Genomic DNA, 27,450 nt, shown 5'->3' on the forward strand with positions numbered 1-27,450 from the left:
ACAGCGTGAGAATTCATCGGGCCCCCGGCCCTGCCCGGCCGCAATGTTCGCGCCCATCTCCGGAAACCGACTAATTCCTCTGAACCTGCCAGCCGTACCCAGCCAAAAGGCTTTGCACTTCATACGATACCTCAGAGTGCGACAATGTTTTAGCAACAGCTTCTCTGCAAGCCTCCTTTCAAAGTCGCTCCACCCATTTCACCCCGATATACCTCGTATATCGATAAGGCAGTCGGGCTTGCTTCCATGCGCTGATGCACGGGTCGGCTGACAGCATGCTTGGTATGTTTTCGGTGCGTTCATTCACGCTCAGCAGTTCTATAAGTAAAGCTGTAGCTCACATATCTATGTTCTGCCATCTAAATCGTTATGGACGTCTCTAACACCCAAATTGCAGTCGCCCTAGGCGCAGTCATCGTTGCCTACGGGCTGTACCGCCGTGCATCGCGCATCTCAGTCTCAGACCTCGCCGGACCAAGCCCCAGCTCTTTCTTACTCGGTAAGCGCCCTATTACGTCTCGCTCATCACGCTTATGAACTGGCGGCAACAGGTAATCTCAAGGAACTTTATCAAGGGCTGGTTGGAGACGCCGACTTGGAATGGACCAAGCTCTATGGAGGCATTGTGCGGTTTAAGGGAGCCGTTGGCGTGAGTCTCGATCACTTGGGCGGGATTTGACGATATCCTAAACGCTTATACGACGATCAGGAGGACATGCTTCTCGTGTCCGATCCCAAAGCACTACAGTATATTATCTCAAGCGCGGGCTACAACTTCCCAAAGATGAACGATGGCCGTGTCATTTCTAGAATGATTAGTGGGAGAGGCATCCTATGGGCAGAAGGTATGTATCGTACCATGGTACTGCCTACATTCTCATTGTTTGCATAGGTGACAGCCACAAGAGACAAAGGAAAGTTATGTCGCCGGGGTTCGGCGCGAAGGAGTCGAAGGCCTTCTTGCCTACTTTCCTAGACTCCGCCGAATTGGTAAGTTTTGCGCCATCCTATGCCGTTTCTCCCGCTCAACGGAGGTGAAGATGTCGTCGAAGTGGATGGAAGAGTTGGGCTCCGCCAGTACTTCCTCGGTGGAGCTCAATGTGCAGGAGTGGGTATCGAGAGCCACGCTAGATGCTATGGGCGAAGGTACGTCCTCATCTAGGATTAAGATCCTTCCGCCACTGATGCGTCGTGTAGCTGCTTTTGACTACAAGTTCAATACGCTACATGGTGACGAAAATCCCCTCGCCAAGGCTTACAGTAACTTCTTGTATGCAGCTCATTCTCTATCCTGCCATCTACTCACCCCGGGACGCTAGGAAGGAAGCTTTCGGTTTTCCATCTGACTCTCACCTCTTGTCGCAAGCCTTGTCAAGATATCTTCCTTTCGAGGCCCTTGAGTGGTTGAGCGACCACATGTCCAGCGACAAGCTTGTCCGCATGCGCCAGACCAAGGAGGTATCTGTGGGCGTCGCAAAGGGTCTAGTCAAGGACAAGGCGGAAATGATCACAAAGGGCGCTGGAAGCAAGGACGTGTTCAGTCTCCTCCGTATGTCCTAGACTGGCTTTGAGAAGGAAACTTAGCTAAGTAATCATCTCATCGACAGTGAAAGCGAATATGGATACGGAAGCAAGAGCGAAGCTGACAGAGGAAGAACTGTACTCTGCTATGCAGTGAGTATAGCTGACGAGATCACGTGTATCACGATGCTGATAGAAGTGAATGGCAGCGCACTGATGACGGCCGGTCACGAGACGACAGCAGCGACGATCTCCTGGCTTCTTTGGAGAATGGCTAAACACCCTGAGGTCCAAAAGAAGGTTCGTGCTGAAATCCGACAAGTCGAAGCCACGACCCGTGCGCGCGGAGACTCTCAATTCAGCATGGCCGACCTAGAGTCTATGACGTATACCCTGGATGTGATGAAGGTGAGCGTCAATGGGAACCCTCGAGGCGCTCGTTATCTGAACTATCGCCCAGGAATCTCTGCGCATCGACAACGTCGACTTCCACGTCCACCGATGTGCCGGCCAGGATGAAGTAATCCCTCTCTCAAAGCCACTGACAACGCGCTCTGGAAAGGTCATCACGGAGGTTCCGGTCCCGAAGGGCACTGGGATCATAGCATCTGCCATCGCTTACCACAGGTTTGGATCATGCTCGTGTATGACTACATTCTGCTGACAATAATCTGCAGGAATCCTGAGATATGGGGCGAGGACGCGAATGAGTTCAACCCGGACCGATGGGAAACCATCGGCGAACGTGCGCAGCGCGGCCCCACCGTTGGCGTCTACGCGAACCTGATGACCTTCCTCGGTGGGGTGCGGTCCTGTATCGGCTGGCGCTTCGCGTGAGTCCCCCTCGTGTTGTGTACTTGTGATTGGTTATCGTGAAGGGAGCGCTGACGTTCCTCGCATGGCCGGAAAATAGCTTGATCGAGATTCAAGCGTTCTTCGTGCATACCGTGAACAACTTCGAGCTCTCGCTCACGGACAAAGCCGATCGTATTCGGCGTTCGCCGTGCCTCATCATGGTGCCGACTGTCGAGGGCGAGGAGGAGAAGGGCGCTTACCTGCCGTTGCAAGTCAAGGTTGCTCCTCGTGAGGACAACTGATTGGTGACCGAGAAGTGTCAAATGTTGTCTCTTTCAGCAGAGATGACTGTACATCCATCCGCCTTGTTCGCACCACATATACGTTGTTGACGTCCTTCTACTATGCTTGCTGCGTTTCAAGACTGTACTACACCTCCCTATCTTAAAATTGCGACTGTCCTGAAGCACCATGTATCTCAGTTGACACGTCCTCGTCAGGTCTCTACATATGGTACCCCGAGAACCGAAGAGGTGAACTGTGCGCCGCACAGGATGTCCTGGGTTCACTCGCCTGAGCCAACGGAATTATAGAATGCCATACGCGAGACAACAGAGATATGAACGAGCTCTCGTCCGTATCTGGCTCTGTACGCTGAACTATCACAGACTGCTGTTAATGAATTCGATGCCGAGTCCCTTTTAGACCTCATAAGAATTGTATCGTGCTCCCACTTGGAGCCGACAGGCAGTGCATGAGCCTTGTCATAGACATGGAGCTAGATATCCCCGAGTAATGTCACGGACCCTAGAACGTGTGCCATGGAGGCGTCATAAGAGAACCCTACGACCCATCTATGATCCGCCCGAAATCATTCACGAAGCCTCCTCGAGGTGATGGGAACAAGCGCATGCGCTGATATCGAACCCATGAGAGAAATAAAAATAAAAATAAACTTACATGAACACCTTTAACTTCACGTCTGAATCTCGGTAGACTCACGTTAAAGTTAGTGGTGGACAGGTGTGAGAGAAGTAATAAGCGTTAGCACATACATACATATGCACCCATATCTACGGAAGCATTCTTCCGAGTCTGTGCCAGACGTGTGGCTCGTTCCTCGATGTCACGGTGATGATTGATCGATGACAATGAAGTCCAACGCACGGACTCACCTACGGCGGGGGCTGCAACATGAATGGATGTCAAAACATGATGCTATAGTACGTTACGTTGTCAAATTGGCAAGAACCCTTGAAAACAAGTTTTGGCGTCGAATCGTTATTTCAGTAAAACGCCGCTAAGTAGTAGTCACGTTCGGAAGGAAGCCCAAGGCCGAAATGACCGAGTCGGCGCCTCCGAGGTCGATGCTGTAGATTTACATTAAACCTTGTTGTTAAGATTTGTTGTTATGATCAGTAGACTCAGGAGGTGGAGGATGGCTTCCTGAGACTGATCGGCGTTCAATATAGGACTTTTTTCTTTGGTAAATATTAATTCCTTACGGTATGTTACAGCGAGGCAGGCGTAAATCGCGTTGCTTCAGATAGAAGCGGATATATAGAACATTCGAAAATCGATCGCCGAGGCGTTGGATACCTGCCGTAAATTCAAGGAGCCACTCACTGGCAACATTAATCTCGGAATCTTTATAATTGATTCTGCTGCAACCCATCTTCCGTGTCACACTTGTGTCCACCACTGCTTCCGGCAGTTTGGCCATTGTCCGCGAACACTCCGCGCGGCACTCGGGATGTTCGAGGGCTCCGGCGGAGACTCGGATGCTCGTGCATCGTAGTATTATTCTAATGTCGACGGTTGAGAGAGGCGCCCACAATGTATACGGTACTCTACCCGATCCTGTCGCAGCCGTAATCCAACCAGATCTAAGCCCGTCCAAACTCAAAAGTAGCAAATAAGGCCTAGGGATTGGCGTCTGTCCTCACGGTCCCCGACGCCCGACAGATCGTCCCTGCCCGAGTTCTCCGAGCCATAGGGCCATGTGTCCGAGCTTCAGCTTCAGCACTTCAGCGAATCACGATTCACCATGCCAAGATGCCCTGCAGTAAAGCGGCGTCCTCGCCTTCATCAGAACTCACCCTGCCATGACGGTTAGCGAAGACGAAGTCCGCCGCATACAGCCTGTAGAGAACGCAGTGGTTTGGATCTAAAAATGAGCATATGTGCGTGGCGAGCGGCTTGGCTGTGGGTCGGCCTGTGATCTATTTACTAGTTCTAGAGCTCGTTAAACCCTTTGTGAGGGGCGCCTCATGGTAAAATTCCGAGAAGGACGTCGGGAAGTTTGTGCCGTTTCGGTCCTGAACTAAGAATTGTACGTGATATGGAGACTTGTTGTTGCCACGATTGCGACGGGCAAAGCTGGGAAGCGACGTAAGGACAAGGTTACAATGAGCACTTAGGAGGTGTGAATGTAGACTACCTGGTGCCTGGAGCTATCGGCAGCCTTGCTAGTGGCGAGTTCAGAATAAAAGGGGGTGCTTGTATGAACAACCCTGCCTCGTGAATCTGGAGCTAGGAGACTTGAGTTACCGACCGTGAGTTGTTTTTGGAACGAGAATGTTCCGTCGTTCTAGACTCCATGTAGAGCTTCTGTGAATTCTAAAGGAGTGCGAATAAAAGGAAAAGAAAGAGAACACCTGGAGTATCGCTCCAATAGAATAACCGACAAATGTCTGCGAGCGTCTAACACCCAACCGTGAGCAAGCCCTCAAGCGCCCAAATTCAGTCGTGCACAGATGGTCCTGCCGATAGAGAGGTTTCGCTAGCTATACACACCGGTAAGCCTAGCTTGTACTCCGAGATGTTAGCAACCCCAAAACGTTGAGACGCGGGTAATCCAGTAGTATAGCCGCTGGTCACGGTGGTGGTGTGGCGGCGAAGTGTGGAGCCGTCATCCTTGCTGATCCGTGTGGATGATTGTATTGGGACGGGGATTTACGCACAAGCCTCCCGATACACAGCATCAAGAATGATCAGCGCGACCGGATATGCATATATGCAAAAGAACATAGGAGAGCTGCCAGGGCGGGCGACGATAGGTCTGGACACATGTCGTGAGGGCGGAGGTGTGGGAAACAGGAGGGGAGTAAGTGTTGTGGGGCCTCGGCCTTAGCCGAGCGGGGCCATAATGAGTGCCGACGGAGCGGTGACGCGCTAAGTCGAGCTTCACTGACGCCCTCGCGTACTGGTGCGTAAATATGCGACTTGTTCCTGAAGCCTGAGCAGTTAGCGCAATGGAAGGTTCTCAGATCTTGGTACTGATCTCGCTTATTCGCGTGCTGGTCTCCGCCTGCCTGCACCGTGAAAACAGCACTGTTCCGAAGTTCACCCTCAGACTTCCATTCATTTTCTCCACTTTCTGCACAAAACAAGTCCGCATCCACCATCACCGCAAGAAAATTGCAAATCCGAGACGATTGTATATATAAAGCCTTAGTATTAGCAGAGCATCCGACAAGCTACGCCCTCGTTCGCTTCTAGCCCCTATTCCTCACTCTCGCTCTTAGTCAGAGCCCACAGTTTTCGTCCCGATCCCCTCCTCTCCATCTCCCCTTCATGATGTCTGAGAATGTTGATGTGACTGCCCAAGCCACTCTCGATGCCTTGCCCACGCATATACGGAATGAACTAGCGTCCCTCCTCGAAGGAGATGTCTACTTCAAACCCAGTCCAGAGTGCGTTGCCATCACCCCATCATCCTCACTCGCACTCACATGTCGTCCAGTTTCGAGGACTTCTCGCGGATGTTCAACGGCAACGTCATCAGTCACGCAAAGGCTGTCGTCTGCCCCCTGCATGCTCAGGATATCAGCAGGTGCGCTCTTCCTCTTGTCGTATCACTATGAATCCCTTCTCACTCCTACCCTATGCAGAGTCATCAAGTTTTGCAACAAGCACAAGCTCTTTCCCTCAATCAAGGCAGGCGGCTACGGCACCGCAGGCTGGGCGATAGGCGGTGATATAATCGTCGACCTCTGCAAGATTATCGACCTCGACCTCCAGATACCTGGTGAGGGTGGCGCCTATACGAGCATACGTGATATGCCACCGCGTGGTAGCAAGGGAAAGACTCCTCTCGATGCTTCGGCGCTGTTGTATACTGGTATATCAAGCGGCAAGCGGCGTAGAGAGGAAGACAATCGATTACGCGTCTCCGACGCTGCATCCCCAGTCGTAGCCGAGTTCCTGCGAAGCCAACCGCGTTTCTCCGTAGACGGTCGGAACCTACCAGAGGATCAGCCGCCTCCCAGCAACCGTCGTAGACTCCACACTTCACCGCCGGCACTAATTACACCTCAGTTGTCGTCTAGCTCCGGCATCTCGAGCGGAAGTTCGGTCCACTACACCTCGAGCTCGCCGTCCGCAGGAAGCTCCGTGCAGACTGGATCTCCACAGCCGGATGACTCGTCGACGTCGCTTACTACCCCATCGTCCTCTTCTGGACCATCGTCTCGCGCCAAGTCGAGCGACCCGTTCAGTTACCTTGAAGACGACACATTTCCACCGGCGCACACCTCTTCACCCTCGCCATATCTTTCCTTTGGCACCAGCTCTGGCGCCCTCTTCACCAGCCCAAGCTTGCTTGAATCCCACCATAACCTCATCACTCACGCTACGCCAGTGCATCCCCACGCGTACCTTACATTCGGTGGTGGGCTACGACAAAAGGAAGTGGATCGTTATTCATCGGAGAATCCTCTCCCGGCTACCTCCCTCTCTGGTGGTCAGGCTACGATTCCCTACTATATTCCGTTGTGAGTGTTTATAGATGCCTCATGTTTCTCCTTCATCAGTGATTTTGACATCATTTTAGTGCTGCGCATCCAGCTGGGTCCGGTGTCATGCTCCACGGCGGATTTGGGTTCTTGTCACGCATGCACGGTCTCAGTATCGATAACCTCGTCGAAGCCGAGGTTGTCCTCGCTGATGGCCAGATAGTCATGGCCAGCGAGGCCGAAAATCCAGGTGAGAGCCGTTTCCATTTCTTTCTACCGCGTCAGCGCTCACGCTTTCCAGACTTATGGTGGGCTTTGCGCGGTGCGGGCTCAGCCTTTGGTATTGTCACGCGCTACAAGGCCAAAGCGTTTCCCGTTCCCGTGGTATACGCGGGAAACCTGATATAGTATGCGGCATTTCTCTACGCGTTTCATTATAGGGCCTTAACGAGCGTGTCCCCATTCGCAGCCGTTTTGATCGTGCGACTGCTCCTTCCCTCATGAAGCACTTCCGCGATTGCATCAAGGGTGCACCCAGAGAACTCTATGCCAACCTAATTCTGACGGCCGGGCCCGAGGGCCAGGACTCGCTTGTTGTCATCCAAATGAGCTACGTAGGGCCTCGTGCTAAGGGCCAAGAGTTCCTGCAGACGATATCGTCGTGGGATGGTGGACCATGCCTGCTTAACGAGGTCGACGAGAAGTCCTTCTTCCATCATCAAGATAGCGTTGCACAGGTTCTCCGTGCAAGAGGTGCGTGCTCGCCTCTCCCTCTCTCGTTCCTGTCACGCCGCCACTCCCCCTTTTGGCTTGTCGCTGATCGCCCGTTTCTGGTGTCCACAGCGGGAAACAAGTGGTTCATCCGTTCCACGCTCATCAACTCGCTTCCAGACGACATTATTGGAAACACCGTCTTACAATTTGCTGATGCGCCTGTAGGATGCAGTAAGTGCCCCTTCTTGAATTCTTCATTCTCGGGCGCTCAATTAATTTAATTCTCTTTTTTCTTTTTTTCTTTTTCGCTTCGCTAAACAGCTTGGCTGTTTGAGCTGGTTGGTGGAGCGATGGTCGACGTCCAGGACGGATGTATTCCGCTGAACCAGCGCAAGGATGCCGCATTTACCGTAGCTGCGTTGCACCAGTGGGACATTACCTTTGACGACCCGCGCTGCGTGACGTCCGCGGAGCAGGTAGGCTGATCCGTTGTCTCAAAGGAACAGGGGCACCAAAGGCTAAATTCACACCCCCAAAGTGGATAGCGCAGACCCTCAAACCTGTCAGTCTAGCCGGACCCATTCCCAGTGTGCGCATTTTCTCCCCTCTCGATATTCTCAGGATTTTTCCAACGCCTTACTTTGCAGTTCTTGGGCCGTCTGGAAAGCCCAGAACGCGTCCTCGGGTGCTACGGGGAGACCTGGAGCCGCCTCTGCGAGATCAAGCGCAAGTACGACCCAACCAACGTGTTCCGGAGCTCGTTCTGGCCACTCAATGAGAAGGGCGAGATCGTCCCGCCGCAAGTGCACGAGCCAGAGCATATCGCCCACTGAAGGTGCATCTACATTCCTTCCTGACCGAAAACGCGATCAAACACGCCCATAGATGTATGTACATAATATACTGGCATATATCCGCACCTTTTTTTTGACTTTGGCGCAAGCTTTCTCCTTTCTCATCATCCTCCGGCCCGCTCGTTTTTTGTGTCGCAATGCTGTCGATAGTCTTTTTTCTTCCTTTCGTATAGTTTTTCTTCTGGGTTATCGGTTCTCCTGGGTGTGAGGCCTTTGAGGGCCGCTTGCTAGAACGTGGTTGCCTTTCGACTACTTGGAAGGCGGTGCCGGTTGAAGTCGATACCTGAACCGGGCGGACGTGGTAGAGTGGTGTGGATTTAAGGGTGGGCCTGGATGGGGTCGACGCCGCAAATGCGTAGCATCGGATATTAGGTAGTTCCTTGTTCCGTCGCTAGGCGGTGTACTTAGTTTCTTGTTATTAATTGTGCTTCTCCCAATGTTTCTGACGAGCAGTGTATTCGTGGCATACCGGCAGCTGGTCAACGGATACGGGAACAGACAGACGCGGTGAACATGTGGTATGCGGGCGGATGGATAAGCAGTGGGTGGGTAAAATGCAAGCAAGCGAACAAACAAACGGAGATGCAAAATGGGTGGCGTTCGGAATACACTAGGTACAACAATGGACAGAACGGACTCGGCCTTTCTTGATGGTGACAAACTCAAAGCAGTGGAAAAAAAGAAATTAATACATCTAAGGCTATGTAACGAGTGAGTTTAAGAGCTGTCGCATAAAGCAGATACTATCGACGAACAGAAGAAGAAAAAACAGATGTGCGCATAAAACATAAGATGAGATAAATGGGAGGGGCAAAATGAGCGGCTAAAAATGTATATAGCAAATGAAAAACGGAACTAAGCATTGTATGGTGCTACCATAGGCATCTGACATATGGTCTAGAGAAGTGCGGCGAGGTACGTCGCGTGTCTCGCCCAGAAAGAAGGGGTGGCGGACGGCTCCACCGCGGTGGGGCGCACGCTGTTCTCGTACCCGCCAATGAACGCGCCCAAATTAATTTTGGGAGCCAGGGGCGACACACGCATGTGTCAAAGTCCACGTCCCCCCGCTCTGGGCGTGTGCACGAGAAAAAAGAGCGGATCGCTCAGCGTAGCGACACGAACTCAGTGGGATAGGAGCCGCGTGCGCGTCCGGCACACTGTTTCCCGCGTAGCTGGGTGGCCACTGTCCACCCACCTCCCTCCTTTGCGCTCCTCGAGGTCTCGTCACCGCCAGCCAGCCAGCCATACAGCCATACTCGGCCTCGCCCATCTAACGATCAATCAAAGGGTATCAAGAAACTCGCGAGCGCCCAGCCAACTTCCGTGCCGGTCACCTTGTCGCGCACGAGCAAGAGGCAGTCTTCGCCGTCGTCGACGTACAGCGGAAGATGGGGATGCGTCGAGGGATGCCCATACTCGCGCAGGACATCGAACGTCGCGTCGACATCGAGCCGGAAGAACGGGAGCCCGCGGTACGACACGCCCGGTGGCGGGACGCACGGGTGGACGACCCGGCATCCATACAATGCCCGGGCCTTACATAACTCCTGCGCTACCCGGTGAGACGACGAAGACCCAGACGCTGTGGTGGCGACAGAGGAATTTGGACGATGGGTGTACTTTGGCAGTGGTGTGTCGGTCGTGTGGTATGAGGGGGCTATGGTTGAAGGTGCGCCAAGTGATTTCACGCTCGAGGATCGCTTTCGGTTGTGCCCGGGACGTAATGAGTCGGTGATCTTCGTTTTCAGCGACGGGCGGCGTTCGTCACGTCCTCTCTGCTCTCGTTCGTCAGCCGGGACGTTAGTGGGATCGAAGTCGATAGACAGTGGGCTGGGAGGGAAAGGCGATTCGGGCCCGCCGTTCAAGTCGCCACGTGATGGTGTCCGCAAAGGGCCCAGCATTGGCGTGCTCTTCATCCGTGCAGGCTTCGACTTCATCGCTGACTTGGGCATACCCGGAGCTTGCGAAGGTACGGGAAGTGGAGGTGCGTTAGGGTCGTTAAACTCTTGTGTATTTCGAGTCTTTCCCGAATTTGATCTCGCCATCTTGCTTGACTTCCCCGAGGTGAGACTTTCGGTGGACCGGTTGCGACCAATGGCAGTACCGGAACCGCTGCCACTACGATGGCGCGAGGTTGCAGAGGAAGACGAATGCTTGGATGTTGGTGAGGTCGCGTTGACGTAAGGGTCCAGAGAGGCCAGGGTCGCGGTGATATTAGCCATGCCTGCGCCCTTCGTGTTGCCGCGGTCAATGTCGCCCGTCGACTTCCTTGTTCGCTCCTTATCCCGCTGACTCTCCTTATCCCTCTCTCGTTGCAGCTCCCGCAGAATCTCTCTTTCCCGCTCCCTTTCCCGCTCCTTCTCCCGCAGCCGCTCCCTCTCCATGTCGGCGAAGGCCTTCCACGGGCTGGTGATCATCAAGTTCCGCAGGACCTTCTCCGCGTCTCCCCACCGCTCCCACCAGACTCGCAACGTCTCCTCTGCGCCCGCGTTCCGTTCCCCTTCCACCCGGAGAGCATCCCACAAGTCTCCCCACCGCAACCACACCTCGTGCCAGAAGCGCTCCATTATCCCAGACACCCTCAGAATCGTCCGTGCCACGCCAGCATTCAGCAGGTCGACATAAGCTGGAAGCTCCATAGCCAATTGCCCGCGAAGAGCCACGTAGCTCTGTGACGCCTCGAGCATCGCAGCGCTTGGCCTCTGTTTGGCGAAATTGAGGTTGAGCAAGTACTGATGCAGCGGCGCCAAGTCATGCATCGCGTCAATGAGCTTGATCGGGTTCTGCGTGCTCTCCCGGAGCCGCCCGAGGTCGGCGAGCACGCCGGTCCGGAGCTCCTCCTCGAGCGCGGTCGCGCGGCCCAGGAACTCGTCGTACACGACGACGAGGAACGCGTCGAACGCCTCGCTCTTCATGTCCGGCGTAAGCCCAATAACGCGCCCAAACGACTGCGCCCAGTCGCGCAGGCGCAATATGACCGCGTGCAGGTGCTCGTGCACCCCCAACACCTGGCGCCCGAGCGCCGGGAGGAACTCGCCGTGCCGCTTGATCGTGTCCGCGAGACTGTCAATCAGCTCCGTCTCCTCGTGGTCCTCCCGCTCCTGCGCCGTCTCCTCGCGCTCGCCCCGGTCCTTGGGCTTATTCGTCCGGAACGTCTTCATCCGCCCGAGGTTCACGCCCGCAGGGACGGCGACGCCCGACTTTTTCTTCCCGCCTTTGCCGCTGCTGTCTGGTTTGCTGCCGCCGAGGACGTCGCGGACGACTTCCCAGCGCCGCCGGCCCTCGTTGACGCTCCGCGCGACATCCTCCATGCGTTCTTTGGCCTGGCGAAGGCGTGGGAGATCTGGGTGACCCGCTGGCGTGGCATCGAGGATGGCTTGGATTAATAGGGGGTATTTGAGCAGACGTTGCACGGGCTTGATGAGGAGAGATGGGAGGTCCCAGGCGTGTGTGAGGCTGGAGGCTAGTTCACGGGTGCGAGCTAGATACTCGGCGAGAGCGGGAGTAGGGTTGGTGGAGAGAGAGGTGAGGTGGGCGAGTGCGGTAGGGTGCTTCGTGATGTATTGTTTGTACGGAGGCTCGAGAGAAGGGATCTGTATTCGCGACATGGGATGGATGCGCGCATATAGCCATGGTGTAGGGGGTGGGGGCGAATGTGAGCTCGACCAGACGCATATAAGCAGAAAGACACGCACGATTTCCAAGAACAGCTCCCCAACGGTATCGTCCGTACCCTCCCACATCCCCCCACTCGACCTGCTGCTCCCCACTCCCGAGTCTTCTCCACTCGATCTACCTCCGTTCATGCTGACTCCAGCGCTAGAAGGTGGGTTCGCGTAAAGCGCCCCGCCAAGCGCACGCTCTAGGCGCTCGCAGAAATGATCCGCAAACACCGCAAGCTCCGCGACATTGCCAAACACGATTCGCGTGTCGTCTCGGCTCATTGGTGGACCGAGCTCTGAGGACGCGGCGGACGTTGAGGATGCGGTGCTCACTGTTCGCGAGGACGATGCGGACTGCTGGGAGCCCCGCAACATGGCGGTCTGTGCTTGAGCTGTGGCGAACGCAAATTGTGAGTTTGAGGTAGACGAAGGAAAGGATGAAGGCGAGAGGGCAGGGGGTGATGTCGGGTTGGGAGGTGCGAAAGGAGTCGGTTGACCTGTTAGACCAGGAACATGTTTGGAATTGTGTATTGTATAAGATCCAGTCAGAACGCACCTAGAGCCAGTGGTATATGCACATCTCTTATCAATGCGAGATCACTCGCATATGCTCTCTCCGATGTCAGGAGTTCCAAAAGTGCGTGCGTGCGCTTCTTGACGAAAGTATTTGCGGATGGTGGTGGGTTGTTCGTTGCTTCGGTTTGCGTGAGCTCGCTGGCGGCATCTCCATTCTCGCCAAAGGCTGCAGTGAGGTTCGACAAGACGGATTCGCGTGCGGAGCGCAGTCTTTCTCTGTGGCCGGCATTCGTCGGGTACAGACTGGCGCTATCTCGGTCCTTCTCCAGTTCTATCGTGACGTCCGGTTCGAAGTCACAGTAGTCGAAGCCGAGCTCGATAGAGCTACCGCTCATGACGGAGTCTTCGGCGTGCATCCCGTTGACCTCTGCTTCAAGGGTGTCCAGCAGGACGGAAAGGGAGGTATACGACGACCCATTGGTGAACCGCGAGGGAAGAAGTGGTACGGGCATGGATAGGTCGGAGCTGACTGACGGTGATGAGGATAAGATGGAGTCGGAGTAGGAGTCTACCCTGCGGCGGGCGTAGTTGTGGATAGGTGGAGGCGCAGAAGGAGCGGAGTACGCTGCGAGTGGGAAATGGTTTGTCGGTGTATCTTCGCTAAGTATGGTTATGGGTGACGGGGGCAGCGCACGGGCAGCGGGCCGAAGTGGGGATCGAACCGGGAGCGGCGGAGAATTGATGGAGGCCTGTCGCTGAGAGAGACCGGGTGCTGAGGCAGGGGTAGTGGGTGTAAGTGTAGGAGGGGCGTTCTGCTCCTGTTTCCGAGTGCTATTAGCCGTTCTCTCCGATTGGTCCGTCGGAGTGCTAGTACTTGCGGAGACTGGACCAGTGGTGGTGTGAGGGCTTGCTGTGGGTTCGAGACCGAAGTGGGGGTCGATGTAGTCACTGAGTGGACGAGTGGTGTGGATGTGCTGGAGAGAGGGTGGGCGCTTGAATTCGTGTGGAACCCCTGTGATGCCCACGCGGCGTGAGCGAGGCGGGGAAGACGGGAAGAGGAGGTTGTTGTCGTCTGACGAAGAGGCGATAGAGGGACCCGCGTTCTTCTCTTCTTCCGTGTCTTCCTGGAGGTGGGCCTGCTCGAACCGGTTCGCTGAGATCGTACGATTCAGCCCTAATGGATGAGCAGTCATTCGACAGCAGCCTTACCTCGGTCGAGCTCGGACAAAATGGAGGTTGCTGGGAGTGGATCGTCGTGGGCGCGTTCGAGGATATGTTCAGGTGTAGTCGGAGATGCACCAGGTAGGATAATGACGGGGTTGGATGACGAGGCACAGTTTTGGTCAGTTGTCGCCTCGAGGCCGGCGGACATGGAGTCACCATGCTCGAGATCTCCGTCGCCCTGGTCTGCATTTAGCCCACCACACGCTCCCGGTGCATTGCCATCCCTAATAATCCCACCAACATCCTCTTCCTCGAGCTTGGTAGCACGTCCACTCCCCTCGCAACTCTCGCCAATTGTTACCCCAGACTTCTCCGCGTCAAGCATCCCGTCCATAAGCAGTGCCTCCCGGAGCCTGTCTTGACTGACGGTCCGCAACGTTTCACCAATGGACCACAGCTGCTCCACACAGCCTATCTATGCCTGTTTGATTGAGCCAATAGCTGAAAGAAAGCGAGACCTGGCAGGCTACATACACGTTGTCGCAACGAGGGTGAACCCTCTTCCTTTCCCTCCTTCTCCCTTGAGGTTGATGTCTCGAATGTACGATTCAATGGGTATCGATGTCGGGGAAACTTGTGGGCAGAGCAAAGAGGCAGAATGGATCGAATGATGTTGGGAAAATACTGAAGGGAACGAAGCGATATTATGCTCAACTGATGGACGGTCGGGTGTGTTACCCGATGCGTGGGCGGCTCGCTTATTACGCGCTTACTGAGCGCTTACCCTCCCGCCTTCGTCATTCGTCCTCGCTCGCATGTCTGAAGATGTCTGACAGGCCCTGACAGGTCCTGACCTGACCTGACCCACCGACAGGCACCAAGTACTGGCGCCCAGTTCGCGCCCCCAGGCCCGAGCTCAGACCTGAGCAGACCCAGCCCGCGGAATATTACGGTCACAGTAGGCCATTTCGGTCTCGTGTCTAAATCGCTCTACCTTGAGACCGCGTGTTTCAATGATCCTCAACTGGCCGTGTCATGCGCAAGGCCAGGGACTCTGGTCACATGCACATTCGAGCTCAAGTTCGCATGCCCATTCATAGGCCAATGCGCGGGGGAATCGCCTCCGCAAGCGCGATATGGTAGCCGTTCGAAGTGGACATGCTACGCGCGCCCGGATCTACCTCGCATAACCACGGTAAATATTTGAGGACAAGCCACGTCCGTTCGGACGCTAATGTTCTTGATTGTTATTGGCGACACGCATCACAGGTGGGGCCGAAGCGCGAAGTCTGAGGTGAAGCGAGATGGAGCAGGCAAGATGCGGCTGCAAAACAGAAGCAGGTATGCTCGAGAAGAGATAAGATATGGACTAGTCCGTCGAATTCTGTGCAAGACAGAGGCATACAGATATCTAGCAAGAGGAAAATCAATGCTCAGCTGGTGCTTTGCGGGGAAAATTGAGGAGAGCCTTTAGAAGGTCCGTGCTCGTCCGTACCAACGAACAAGCGGAAGCGGATCGGCATCTCCTGTCCATGTCATTAGGGTCACTCCGCGTCGATCTGCGTCCGGCTTAATCGATATCCCGAAAGCCGGAAGTACATAGTACAGACGTTCGAATTCACGATTTATGGAGGATCGGGTTTAAGCTTCAAGTTCACATAAAGTGACTGGATCGCCCTGAAGGCAACGATCACTTTAAATAAGCCCCAAAGTACTACGATTGTCTCTGTGTGCATACATGCAAATAATAAAGCTACACCGTCGGTGCTCACATCCCGTCGAACGGGTGGTGAGAACCTTTTAACTGTTAGCGTGTACCTCTGCAGGCCGTCAAGGCCAATTGCGCGGATGACAGCCACGAGAGCGCTGAAAACGCCCTTGGGAAGGGGCGGACTGTCGGGGAATCTGCTCCTCGGCAGCCCAGAAGCGGGAACGTGTAAAGGTGGAGGCTTACATGGACCTAGTCAAGTTACATTTACGTAGTATTGTCCGACATGGGGCGTCACGGTGCTGCCTCGCCGGACAGAAAAATGAGTCCAAAAGAGAGAGAGAGAAAACTACTAAATATGACACCTTCCAATCTAAATCTCACAAGATATTCTCGTCAACACCTCTCACATCACCTTTCATATCGCATGTACGAGTCCATATGGTTTGTTTGCTTCGATTGAAGCTTGCCCTGGATACCTCCACGTCGCCCGTCCAAAGAATCCAACTCCATCTGCCTTCCTGGTAGACCGTATGCATTTCCACCCATGTCCTCCCAGCGTCCGTGCTGACTTCAATGTGAGATGAGGGCGCACGGGAAACAGTATACCCTTTGATACGCAGCCAGGCGTTGCCTCTGTCATTTGTTATGCTGTCAACGGTAACGATGACCGACGCCATTGATATCTCCTGTAAAATCTTTGTTCGACGTTAGTAACCAGAACCAGTATGGTAGAACGAGCAGTAAGCTTGAGGGTACTCACTGGCGTCTTTACATGCGAAACCGTGATAGTGTCAAGCCACTTGACCCAGCCGTCTGAATAGTGACCAGGGATGACAACACGCAGAGGAAACCCATGCTCGGGTTTTAGTGGTTCATCATTCATCTGCCGTCGGTCATCACGAGTAAGAACCAAGCGCACCAGAACAGGCGCAGAGGACCCGCTCACCCCGTAAGCCACGAGGACATCCCCGTACAAATCCATCGCTTTCTTCAAGGGAATAGACACGGTGATCGGATCGCTGTACTTGGTATTCGGATGACGGGAAGAGAAATTTACTTTCCAGTCGCCGCCCACCGACTCCGGCACGCCAGTGGCGAGCAGCAGTTTACGCAGGGGAACTCCCTCCCACGATACGTTGGCGACTACGCCCTCTCTCCGTCGGAGGCCGACGTCGAGGTCTCTACCACCTTCTTCCCTCACCTTTGAGCCGGCACTGGGCGACTCCTGCCGATAAATGAGCATGCTCCGAACCGAAACCCCACAAGGAGCAACTGGATCTAGCACTCACGCACATGGCCGTCACTATCCTCCTCGGTGCAAAGTTGTTGATGATATCCCGAACAGTGAACGGCTTCTGGTGCATGCCTGGATAGTCCCCTGTAATTGCGATCCGATACCGTACGACGTTGACGGCAGGGGTATTGGTGTAGTTTCTGACAAGTTCTATGATGGAGGGCATAGTATTGTTAACGCAACACAGGTCACGGACTACTCATCCGAACACGCTTACCATGGTCCCCAAGGTGATCATGAATGAACCTTGTCGGCGTAACCGTATACTCGATGAGCTCTTCGAGCGTCTGCGGATCGACCGGGACCGGTGCTTCGAGAAGGGATTGAAAATCTTCAACGCAGTGATCCATGCGATACCGATGATGAACGTATGTACGCAAGATTGAGGTTCCATACAGTAGAATAGGATAGGGGTATAAATGGAGGTCAGCCTCAATGGCTTGGAGGTGGGACGGATTCGCTAAACGCAGCATGCGTCGGGATCGGCGGGGAGTCTGACGCCATAGGTAGTGTCATTATGATATACGTGGGGACGATAATGGTCGATGCCGATCGTTTTGATCGCTTGTTTGAGACGTCCGTCGGGCAGCTGAGAAGGGTCACATAGCGGTCTCCCGCTTTCGCATGATTAGCATACCACAGTGGAGTCGCTGGTCGTGCACCAACAGAGCGAGCTTTAGATGATAATGGTAGTATCTTGAAGCAGTTCTGGCAGGCGACTTCCGTCGCAGATGGCTCTGGTCAACCACCGAAGCTTGCGCCGATCCAAGTATATGCTGAGGTGGTGTGACAAGAGTATGGCGGCGCAGCATTAATTGACAAGTTGGTTAGATTCTCGACTCGAGCAACTAGAATCTAGTATATACTATGCCCTCCGCATCACGTCGGCGTTATAGTGTAGTGGTTATCACTCGGGATTTTGAAACAGGCTTTCCCGTAACCCAGGTTCGAACCCTGGTAACGCCTTACACAGTCTTTTTGTCCATAGCCTATGGATTGCTGTACTAAGGCTCAATACAAATCAGTATTCTTCATGTCTGCAGTACCTTCAATCATACCTTCTAGCTTCAGACATCAGATCTTCAGAACGCGATCAATCTTGTGTAATAAGTAGGTGATATACGGTACACAATCGGGGGTACTGTCTTAGCCGCTACCAGTGGACAATTCCGCCATAGATGGCCTTGACTTGACATGCATCAGATCAATAAGCTATATTTTCACCCTGCACATGCTCATGTGTGCAAGAACACTGCGCGAATTGAATCAGATACGAATATTGACCATTGCTACAACCTACAACCAGAGTTCTCAAAATATTAAGAGGTTCGCGAGTGGTTTGCATCTTCACAGGCCAGAGAAACGCCTCGCTTCGAGATGTTTCCGGTCAATATAAGACGCACGTTTACTTGGCAGAATTGTATTGTAAAGATCCGATGTTAACGATCGTATGAATGACGATCTCCAAATTCCTGTTACGCATGAAACATCAGTGTTTCAATGCCGCCGGAATGAACTCACACAAACAGATAAACAACGAGGTTTCAAAGTAGGGTGAGGATATCGATGGCTGATTGCTGCACACCGGAGGGCATCGCGACTCCTGCCGTCCACGACACTTGATGTGCCAGCTGATGCCGCTTCAGACGGTGGTGAACGAGAACTTGAAGTGTTACCGCCGATATTCCAACTGTCATGACGCACTCACCACTGTGATCATCGTCATAATCATTCTGCACTTCCTAACTGCAGCTGGGGTGAACATATCTGATGAAATTTGGCTATTCGAAGTCAGTATTCATGAACCTGATTACGGGGATTTGGACGCACCAAGAATGTCAACCTTAAAAGGATTGTTCCTCCCCTGGTGACGATCCTATCCGAGTCCTGCTTCCTGAGAGATAACTCCTAGACAGCAAGGACAAGTATAGGATGGCCGAAATGTAGATGTGTAAAATCTGATGCTGGTTTTTATCGTGCTCGACCAGTCATGGCAGGGAGAGCAAAGATGCCATAGGACTAAGTGGTGAGGGTGGATAAGCTCAAAAGGCGACCTATGAGGAGGGACGGCTGGAAATATATGTTGGTTCTCGGTACTCATTGCATGCAATTTTGTTGCAAAGTTGCGCGAAATGGCGTTTGAAGGTATATGCCCAGTGCAAGGTACAGGGGCTGCAAGTTGTTCATAGATCAATTATCAGCTCGCACGAATAAAGGAGACCTGAAATCCCCTGGCGAGTAAGGGCATGTCTTCAGCCTATGTCAAGTCTAGAGCAAGTTATGATGCATGAATGACCTGCTATGATGCGAGGCGAAGGCAAGTGTTGCTATTCGCACAGACTCGGATTGGATGGATTTGATCGGAGAAAGTTCGCTCGGCAGTCTCGGCTAAAATCAATAGGCGCTGACCTCCGCCGCCGCCGCCGTCCTCTAACTTTCTCCAGAGCATCCAAACAGCATCGTCCGTCGACTGGCATTGCCAAGTCCATTACAAGATATGCATATTTTTGAGTCCCATGGCACCGGATGTTGCAGCAAGCTCAGCTAGATCACGCACTCGCTCGTCGGGCATCGGCACTCGGGGCGGACCACAACGTGCACCTACAACTGGAGAGAAGAAGAAGAGAGGGCGTCCCCGGAAGATACGACCGGGTACTGAAGCGAGGAGTGGGGTTGATGGAGATGACGATTTGACGGCTGACGCTGGTGGGTCGACTGCGGATGCGCCTGCCGACGCTTCAGGCAATGTTGGGCAACTACATGGCATGGACGTCGATGGAAATACAGAAGAGGCATCATTTCCAGAGAATCAAATACAGTTACATGCTAATGAAGAGGACATGGTCCAACCAGGAGCACGCAATATCACTCAAACGCAAGCGTATCTCTCCATCTTCGCGGACCATCTAGCCTCAACCAAAGCCCACCTCTCGGGCTCGTCTCAGGCTCATGAACAGCCTCCCTTCAACGATTTTGACGAGATCTCGGACGTTGCGTGGACTTCGAGCACGCACCCCTGGTCCCGCACCGAGCTCGACGCTTTCTTTCACGCGCTCTCCATCCACTCCCGCTGGCGGCCCGACCTCGTTGCCGAGGACGTCAGCCATGCCGCGCGCTCCGAACTCGCTCAAGGCCTCAGCGTCGCTGGTACGAACGTGGGCGGGAAGAGCATCGCACAGGTTATCGAGCTGCTCGATGTCATGGAACAGGCTTCCGCCGAGCTCGCCGCCCGCGAGGCTTTCAGCAGCAGCAGCAGCAGCAGCACATCAGTTTCCGGCGGACGCGGCACGCGATACACGCACGAACCCGCGATGGAGGTCTCGGATGACTGGATCGTGGCGGAGGAGCGTATGGCGCTGGAGATCATCCGGACGGAGGAAGAACGTGATGCTGATGCGGCCGCTGCATTTTTGCAGGAGGCGAATCCGGATCGGAGGCGGAGGAGGTACGAGTGGGAGGATGCGAGGGCGGGGAAGCGGCGGAAGTCTGAGGTGGCTGGTGGGCTGGATGCGCTGCCGTCGTTGGGGAGTGGGCATTTGCAGGTGTTGGACTCGATTTTGAGGGCTACAGAGGGGCAGAGGAGTGAAGGTGAGGAGGAGGAGCAGATGGAGGACCCGAAGGATGCTTCCCAGCCTCCAGAAGCTGGGCACGCGGAGGATGAAGTGGACGAGGAGGATGCAGCGCCTTCGAGGCGAGGCTTGGGCTCTTCTGGGGACGATGCCGGGGTACAGGAGGCTGAACCTTCCGTGCATGCGCAGGCTGTCATTACCGACGATATGATTGACCCTGCTTTGCTGGGCGAAGAGCATTATCAAGGTGAGTTATCAATACAAATCGCTATGCTATAAAGCAATGCTGAACCATTGATATGACTAGCTCCGTCTCGGCGTGGATCATCACCTCCAACTCCTGCATTACCACCTCTAGCTGCTCCTTCAGCGCCATCCCGTGCACAAACACCACCTACCCCTGTTTCCCCAGCTACACAATCCCCTCTACCTACCGCCGCGGCTGTTTCGGCCGTTGACGATCCCGATCAAGATGACGGCGTCGATCCTGCCAGACTCTCACCAGCATCTCGCAGACGGTACCAGAAACGTCTGTATATGCGTCGCAAACGCGCTAGTGGAAGCCGGAGTGTGAATACTTCGCTGAGCGTATTGAAGCCTGGCCGGAAGAAATCGTCTCTTAGCGTTGCCCAAGACGCGTCTCGGCGCGGAGGCAGGCCAAAGACGAAGGAAAAGCGCAGGGAAAGGACAAGAACGCCGGCGGCATCTGTTTCTCGCCCAGGGACGCCTGTGGCTGGTGAGGAGGGAGCGGACGGAGGGGAAGGCGAGCAGTCGGCGAGGTTGAAGTTCAAGGGTCGCGGGTTGAAAACACGTTATAAGCTTCGTGCTGCGTTCGCTAATGCTGGGGTTGATGCTACCTGGTTGCAGGAGAATGGGATGGACTTGTTTAACCTCGGCTCCCTTGGGCGTCTTTCTGGGTAAGCGGTTGTCAGTTGCTTTGGCTCGCCATTTCGCTCACCTTGAATGCACGACAGGTTAGCGAGCTCTCCGTTCAATGAAGAAGAAACCGCGACGCATGCGATCTCACCTGCGCTCGTACGGTTCCTTCAGGCTGCGATCACTGCGTATGTTGGTGATGTGGCGCGTGAGGCGATCGTTCTCAGGGAGCAGGAGCGGAAGATCAAGGAGCGTTCCAGATTTTGGAAGTTTCAAGAGCACTCTGTAAGTGTCCTGGCTAGATTGTATTATTGTCAGCCTAATCTATCATGCGGTCAGATCCCTACAAGTACCGTTGAAGAAGCGATCCAGATTACAAGCATCCGCCACATGAACGGCAAAGTAGCAAGTGAAGACGTGGGGCAACGAGGCGTGTCTATCCATGGCGACGAACACGAGGACGGCGGCGATGCCGAGGACGAAGAAGAGGTTCAATATGAAAATAGCCATGACAAAGACGACGTTTGTGGACGCGATCCTCGCATGGCCGTCTTCTATCCCCCTCCATCTTTTGGACTGAGCAGCTTCGCCTGTCTGACGCCATCCCTTTACGAGGATCGCCGACGCAAGTTTATCAAGCGCCAATTACCGTCGTCTAGGTCTTCTTCCCCGTCGCCGATGCAGGGTGTTCTGCACCTGTCACCGGCCTATGTTGTCCCTCCCTCTCGGGCGCTAGGATGGGAGGATGACGTCATGCCCTCGGATACAGACGAAGAAGCTCTACAAGGAGAATTAAACTCGGAGGAAGCAGTGAACGCGGTGGACGAAGACGCGGCGCGGGAGCATGAGAGGCGCTTGCGAGAAGCTGTGGGTCTGATCGGACATGCGGAGGATTCAGAAGGCTCGTGTTGATGTGATGATAGCAAAAGTACTTGTACATATCTGCTCGTATTTACCGTATACCATCATAGTTATTTACATGCTTATATAGTTCGATCGACACTCACAATAACATGCGCAGGTTGCCGTCCCTGAGACTCGAGAACCAGATAGTATTTGCTCGAGAGATCCGATCTGCGAGACGCCCACTGGGGGAAGGTTGCTCCAATCGCATGTACCCCCCGGTGCACGCGAGCAGAGAATCTCCGGTGGAGGCGGGACGCGAGGGATGCTTGAGCGCGCCGACATCGTCCCTGGCGTTGTCCCAAGCTCGAGCCTCGACCATAATCGACTTTTAATTGTTCGTCGACATCGCCGCTATGGGAGCCGAGCATGAGTCGACCGACGTTGTTCGGCTGCGGGAGGGAATTTCAATGGCGGGGTCCGTGCGCATTCATGGGTGGGAACCTTGGTAGGGAGGGAACGCGGGTGCAGATCGGATTCGCTCTCGTCTTGTTTCGACGCTTCCTCTTTTCCGTCTGTCGCGCCTGACCCCGTCTCTTTTCCTCCCACCGCCGCCGCCCTTCTCGTCGTCGTCGTCGTTCCCCTCCAGTCCTTTTCGTTCGCCTCTTTTCATCTTTATTTGTTTGGCGAGCTTCTTGGGTCAGACGACAGCGATAAGAATCGTCCCCGGTTTTTTATTTGCTGTTCCAGGTCGTCGTTACAGTTTAGAGGACACCCTCCACTTCGTCCTTCCTTGACTTGACACCTATATAACATCGCACTTTAACTTGTTATCCCGTTTTTTGTGCGTGTTCTTTCTTTCCCAACTCCACCACACTCGTTACCACCCACCAAAGGGCCTTTCCCCACCACGGTCGCTACACATCGCGTTTTCTAACCTTCACTTGTTTCCTTCTCTCCTCCTTTCCGCCGTTGGCTTCACATCATACCTATCCCACATTCACATCCACGTAACATTCTCTCCTCCCCTATGGACGAATCTCAGGCTACCTTCAACAACCAGTACACTGCTTACGGTTCCTTCGAACTGGATATGATGAAGGTCAGCCCCTTTGACATTTCTCTTCACGTCCCAACTTCTTACGTGTTTTCTTTTCCTCTTACGCGTCTTCAGAGATCCATGGATACCGCTGGTGGTCCTGACGCTAAAAAGGCTCGCTGGTCTCCCCCCAACGGAAACCTTTCCGCTTCCAACTCGGGCAACCGCGACGCTTTCGCCAACTACGGCTACGGACCCCAGGCCAACATCAACCAGGCCTACGCCAATTCGTCCCCGCAATATTCTTCGTCCGCTCTTTACTCGACCCCCTCCCTGACGATCAACACCGGAGTCAACGGCAACATGAGCCAGATGAGCCCTTCGACACCCTACATGCAGAGCGCCTCTTTGCAGACCCCCCAGACGCAGCACCCCAATGGCCAGATGAACGGCGGTGCCTATGGTGCTGCTTTCGGCTACAACATGTTGGGCATGGGTATTCCGAACATGAGCATGCTCAGCGCGTTCCCTTACAACGGACAGATGGCCAACTTCGGGCAGGTGCGTATTATTCACTATACTATCCTTTCTTGACGCTTCATCTGATGGTCAGAACGCGAATCAACAACAGCGCGTTCCTTCGCTCAATGTCAATATCCCCTCCGCGCCCCAGCCTTACTCTCCCGCTGCTCTTAGCGCTGCGCTTTCCATCAACACCAATGCAACTGGGCGTACTGTTTACGTTGGCAATCTCCCTGCCACTGCTTCCGTCGACGAACTTCTCAATCTCGTTCATTTCGGTCCCCTGGAGTCTGTCCGTGTTCTCCCCGAGAAGTCATGCGTCTTCCTCTCCTTCCTGGATGGCAACACCGCATCCGCTTTCCACGCCGACGCTACCATCAAGAAGCTCTCCCTGCACGGACAGGAGCTCAAGATAGGCTGGGGAAAGCCTTCGCCCGTCCCTGCCCAGGTTGCTCTTGCCATTACGCAGAGCAATGCAAGCCGCAACGTGTATCTCGGTGGCCTCGACGAGGGCACCACAGAAGAGCAGCTTCGCGATGATCTGAGCCGCTTCGGCCTGATTGACCAGGTGAAGATTGTCCGTGACAAGAACATAGGCTTCGTCCACTTCTTGAGTATCGCCGTTGCCACCAAGGTACGCTGCCACCCACAAAAATGATATCTTATTTTTAACTTATCTTTTCTCAGGTCGTTAACACACTTCCCACTGAGCCAGCTTGGGCAGGCAAGCGCGTTAATTATGGCAAGGACCGCTGCGCATACATTCCGAAGTCGCAACAGGCTGCCGCTCAAGCTGCTCAGGCAGCGGCTGCGCAGTCGCTCGTCGCTCAGTCGGCCACGATGTCCCCGGGTGCCGGCCCGTCGCCATTTAACCCTTTCACTGGTTACGCGCCATTTGGCGCCGAGGCCATGCAGGGTATGGCTGGTCAGAGCCTCAACCGCACAGTTTACCTTGGCAACATTCACCCCGAGACGAACACCGAGGACCTTTGCAACGCTATCCGTGGCGGTGTTCTCCAGAGCATACGGTACATGCAAGATAAGCACATTGCTGTAAGATACCTTTATATTCCTTTTTGATCGGCACATCTGACGCGCATATAGTTTGTTACCTTCGTTGATCCCGCCGCCGCGTTCACTTTCTTCCAAGTTGCCTCCTACCAGGGCTTGACCCTCAACAACCGCCGTCTCAAGGTCGGTTGGGGCAAGAACTCTGGCCCTCTCGCTCCGAGTCTCGCGCTCTCCGTTCACTCCGGTGCTACGCGCAACGTTTACGTTGGCAACATTGAAGACTTTGAGACGTTCAATGAGGAGAAGCTCAAGAAGGATTTCGGGGAGTTCGGAGACGTTGAGCTAGTCAACTTCCTCAAGGAGAAGAACTGTGCATTCGTGAACTTCACGAACATCTCGAACGCGATCAAGGCCATCGACGGGATCAAGAACAAGCCCGACTACGCCAACCTGCGTGTTGCGCACGGTAAGGACCGCTGTGCTAACCCACCGCGGTCCGGTCCTCAGGGCGGCGCCTCGCGTCGTGTTGCAAGCGGCAATGGCCCCAGCAACGCTGGTGACAGCGATGGCAAGAACGAGGACGTCTCGGACGCCATCCTTTTGGGCGACGACTCTGTTGCTGCTACAAACCCTGGACTGGAGGCCGACATCATGATGGAGGGCGGAGTCGAGAACGGTGTCGATGGGTCCAGTTAATTCTGGATACGCTGCGCACCGTCTCCTCTTCGGCATTAGTTTCTCAAGGGAAAAAATCGCCTGCGCCAGTCACTGTTGCTTTCGTGCATGCCTGTCCTTGTGCTTGTGATGTACAAACTCGATGATACCCAACGCTCTCTGCGTCCTCTGTCTCTGCACCTCGTTTTTGCTCAGCTGTGAATACTCCGCTCTCTCTCTCTATCGTCATAGACCGACCGAACGAAAATTGTGAATGCGCAAGAGGAGTCTTTTGTCCAGGTGGATGGATGGATAGGATTGATGATCGATTTCCTTCGGCGTGTCGTGCCCCTCTTGCTTTCCTTTTCTTTGTCGCCTTGCGCGGTCCCGAGAGATGCAAGTACGGGCTTGGCACCTTGGGCTATTGGTTGTCTTTCGATGGTTATAATGTTTTTAAGCGAACACTTCGTTTCGTTTCGTTCGCTGATCACGCTATATTCACCTTCATCTCTACTAAAGATGTCTTCCTTCATCGCCTTTTTCTCTCTCCTTTTATTATGAAATTTCAAATTACCTTTTACCATTCTTTGCCCTTTCTTCTCTTATCGTACCCATATGCGTCTTCTTTTGCCTTTACCCTGCAGTCCCCACCACACCTTAGTAGCACGGCGCTGCTGCCGCTTACCCGCTCTCGCATCACCCTCCGTACTCTCGACCTGCCTCGCGATGACTGTATACAATTACCGACGCCTGATGTGCTTTAATCTCTCAATCTCTTTTTTCTGCCTCGTCTGTCATCATACAATCACCTGTCACCCCCGCGCTCGAAGTACAACTAGCCTCTATTCCCCGAGTGCACTTAGTATTCCCCCCCACCAATTAAATCAATACCATTATACTCTCGTTCTGTGTGCCTATACCTTTTGGTGATTGCGACTTGTGAGAGCTATTGTGAGTGTGGCGGCGGTGAATAATGACCATCGTGTAATGGGCATCTCCGAGTCGGCACTGCACTGGTGCTGTCTCTTGAGTGGTTGTACATCTGGTTAGTACCAGTGTTCCTCGAAGGTGATTTCATTGTTTTCATGCGCCGATTTCTGTGGTTTACTGAGCTCGTTTCCAAATATGCAAGATGATGTACTCAGCACAGGCCTAGGAGCAGAGGCGACCATCTGTACTATCGCTTAGCTCTGCGGGCAATGCTATTATTTTTTCGAGTTCGAGTTCGTGTCGGTGTCCGTGGATAACGCCGGGCATGCTCATGTGCGCGATGCTTACTATGTGCATAGTATACTTCGGACTTCACGCTCATTCTTTCCCGGTACGTGCTCCCTGAGCGCATCAAACTGGCATTGCATTGAACGATTAACATCAGACCACGACCCCATCAGAAGGTACTGTACTTTTTCCTACCAAATACAGCGTGTCCCGCTTTTTAGTTTGTTGGTGGTGGTGGTGCGGGACATAAGTTCGTTTCGAGTTTGTTTTATAGGAAAATAAGTGCGTGGTGGGTATCATCGCCTCATTCCGTACGCTGTGGTATAATTAATGAGCTGCTGGGATGACCGTATTGGTTGTGCACAAGTGAAAGATTGACACCCATTTTAGCCCCTATTTACGACGTGTCCCGCATTTCAGTTCGCAGGCTCTACTAAAGCGGGACAAACCGACTTGTCCACGAACCAGGTGCATGAAAGTGCGCTAAGGACGTAGACGGCGTTTCGTCCATTCAAGGGATATCCATGCCAGCATGAGGTGTGCAGTGTCACCTCATACCCTCCCAAAAGTTAGGTAGTCTTACAATACTCCCTTGACCCCGGTTCTATCTCGAACACTTTACTTAATCGCCGTTCTTAAAAGGTCATCTAGAAGTTGGTAGAAAGAGAACCGTGATGGCCGACTCGACATATGCTTGCCATTGTGATGGTGCACAGTTGTTTCTTCCACAATCATCAAAGAATATCAATGT

The 27,450-nt window shown here is 53.8% G+C and overlaps 6 protein-coding genes and 1 non-coding gene across 7 annotated transcripts; 5 read left to right on the forward strand and 2 right to left on the reverse strand.

Moving 5' to 3' along the window:
• The first annotated feature begins 180 nt into the window (after positions 1-180).
• Positions 181-2,756, forward strand: CONPUDRAFT_165941 (cytochrome P450). Its single transcript, XM_007771179.1, has 12 exons — positions 181-499; positions 552-649; positions 710-845; positions 893-990; positions 1,041-1,146; positions 1,198-1,270; positions 1,320-1,549; positions 1,608-1,674; positions 1,731-1,929; positions 1,982-2,148; positions 2,199-2,354; positions 2,435-2,756. Exons 1-12 carry the CDS (start codon positions 370-372, stop codon positions 2,616-2,618), a joined length of 1,644 nt encoding a protein of 547 aa, XP_007769369.1. The 5' UTR covers positions 181-369; the 3' UTR covers positions 2,619-2,756.
• Positions 2,757-5,816: 3,060 nt separating this feature from the next.
• Positions 5,817-9,055, forward strand: CONPUDRAFT_82667 (uncharacterized protein). Its single transcript, XM_007771180.1, has 10 exons — positions 5,817-6,011; positions 6,062-6,151; positions 6,210-7,091; positions 7,151-7,302; positions 7,354-7,459; positions 7,522-7,805; positions 7,896-7,997; positions 8,088-8,242; positions 8,305-8,355; positions 8,414-9,055. Exons 1-10 carry the CDS (start codon positions 5,896-5,898, stop codon positions 8,597-8,599), a joined length of 2,124 nt encoding a protein of 707 aa, XP_007769370.1. The 5' UTR covers positions 5,817-5,895; the 3' UTR covers positions 8,600-9,055.
• A 97-nt stretch (positions 9,056-9,152) lies between these two features.
• CONPUDRAFT_165942 (uncharacterized protein) lies at positions 9,153-14,672 on the reverse strand. The gene is made up of 4 exons (XM_007771181.1): positions 14,497-14,672; positions 14,008-14,443; positions 12,839-13,951; positions 9,153-12,779 (listed from the first exon to the last, which is right to left on the reverse strand). The coding sequence occupies exons 2-4, from the start codon at positions 14,354-14,356 to the stop codon at positions 9,898-9,900; spliced, it is 4,344 nt and encodes a 1,447-aa protein (XP_007769371.1). The 5' UTR covers positions 14,357-14,443; positions 14,497-14,672; the 3' UTR covers positions 9,153-9,897.
• Positions 14,673-16,031: 1,359 nt separating this feature from the next.
• On the reverse strand, positions 16,032-17,455 carry CONPUDRAFT_82670 (molybdopterin binding oxidoreductase). The gene is made up of 5 exons (XM_007771182.1): positions 17,185-17,455; positions 16,963-17,117; positions 16,620-16,898; positions 16,434-16,556; positions 16,032-16,368 (listed from the first exon to the last, which is right to left on the reverse strand). The coding sequence occupies exons 1-5, from the start codon at positions 17,315-17,317 to the stop codon at positions 16,051-16,053; spliced, it is 1,008 nt and encodes a 335-aa protein (XP_007769372.1). The 5' UTR covers positions 17,318-17,455; the 3' UTR covers positions 16,032-16,050.
• Positions 17,456-17,853: 398 nt separating this feature from the next.
• Positions 17,854-17,933, forward strand: CONPUDRAFT_t63. The gene has a single exon. It is a non-coding gene; the product is annotated as a tRNA-Gln (tRNA).
• A 1,476-nt stretch (positions 17,934-19,409) lies between these two features.
• Positions 19,410-22,328, forward strand: CONPUDRAFT_165944 (uncharacterized protein). The gene is made up of 4 exons (XM_007771183.1): positions 19,410-20,783; positions 20,844-21,453; positions 21,511-21,697; positions 21,752-22,328. The coding sequence occupies exons 1-4, from the start codon at positions 19,484-19,486 to the stop codon at positions 22,322-22,324; spliced, it is 2,670 nt and encodes an 889-aa protein (XP_007769373.1). The 5' UTR covers positions 19,410-19,483; the 3' UTR covers positions 22,325-22,328.
• A 957-nt stretch (positions 22,329-23,285) lies between these two features.
• Positions 23,286-25,523, forward strand: CONPUDRAFT_154449 (RNA-binding protein Nrd1; the record flags this gene model as incomplete). Its single annotated transcript, XM_007771184.1, has 5 exons — positions 23,286-23,357; positions 23,430-23,855; positions 23,908-24,450; positions 24,504-24,869; positions 24,921-25,523. The coding sequence occupies 5 exons, from the start codon at positions 23,286-23,288 to the stop codon at positions 25,521-25,523; spliced, it is 2,010 nt and encodes a 669-aa protein (XP_007769374.1).
• Between the last annotated feature and the right edge of the window lie 1,927 nt (positions 25,524-27,450).

The sequence above is a fragment of the Coniophora puteana genome, assembly GCF_000271625.1.
Source record: "Coniophora puteana RWD-64-598 SS2 unplaced genomic scaffold CONPUscaffold_7, whole genome shotgun sequence".
NCBI classification, from domain to species: domain Eukaryota; kingdom Fungi; phylum Basidiomycota; class Agaricomycetes; order Boletales; family Coniophoraceae; genus Coniophora; species Coniophora puteana.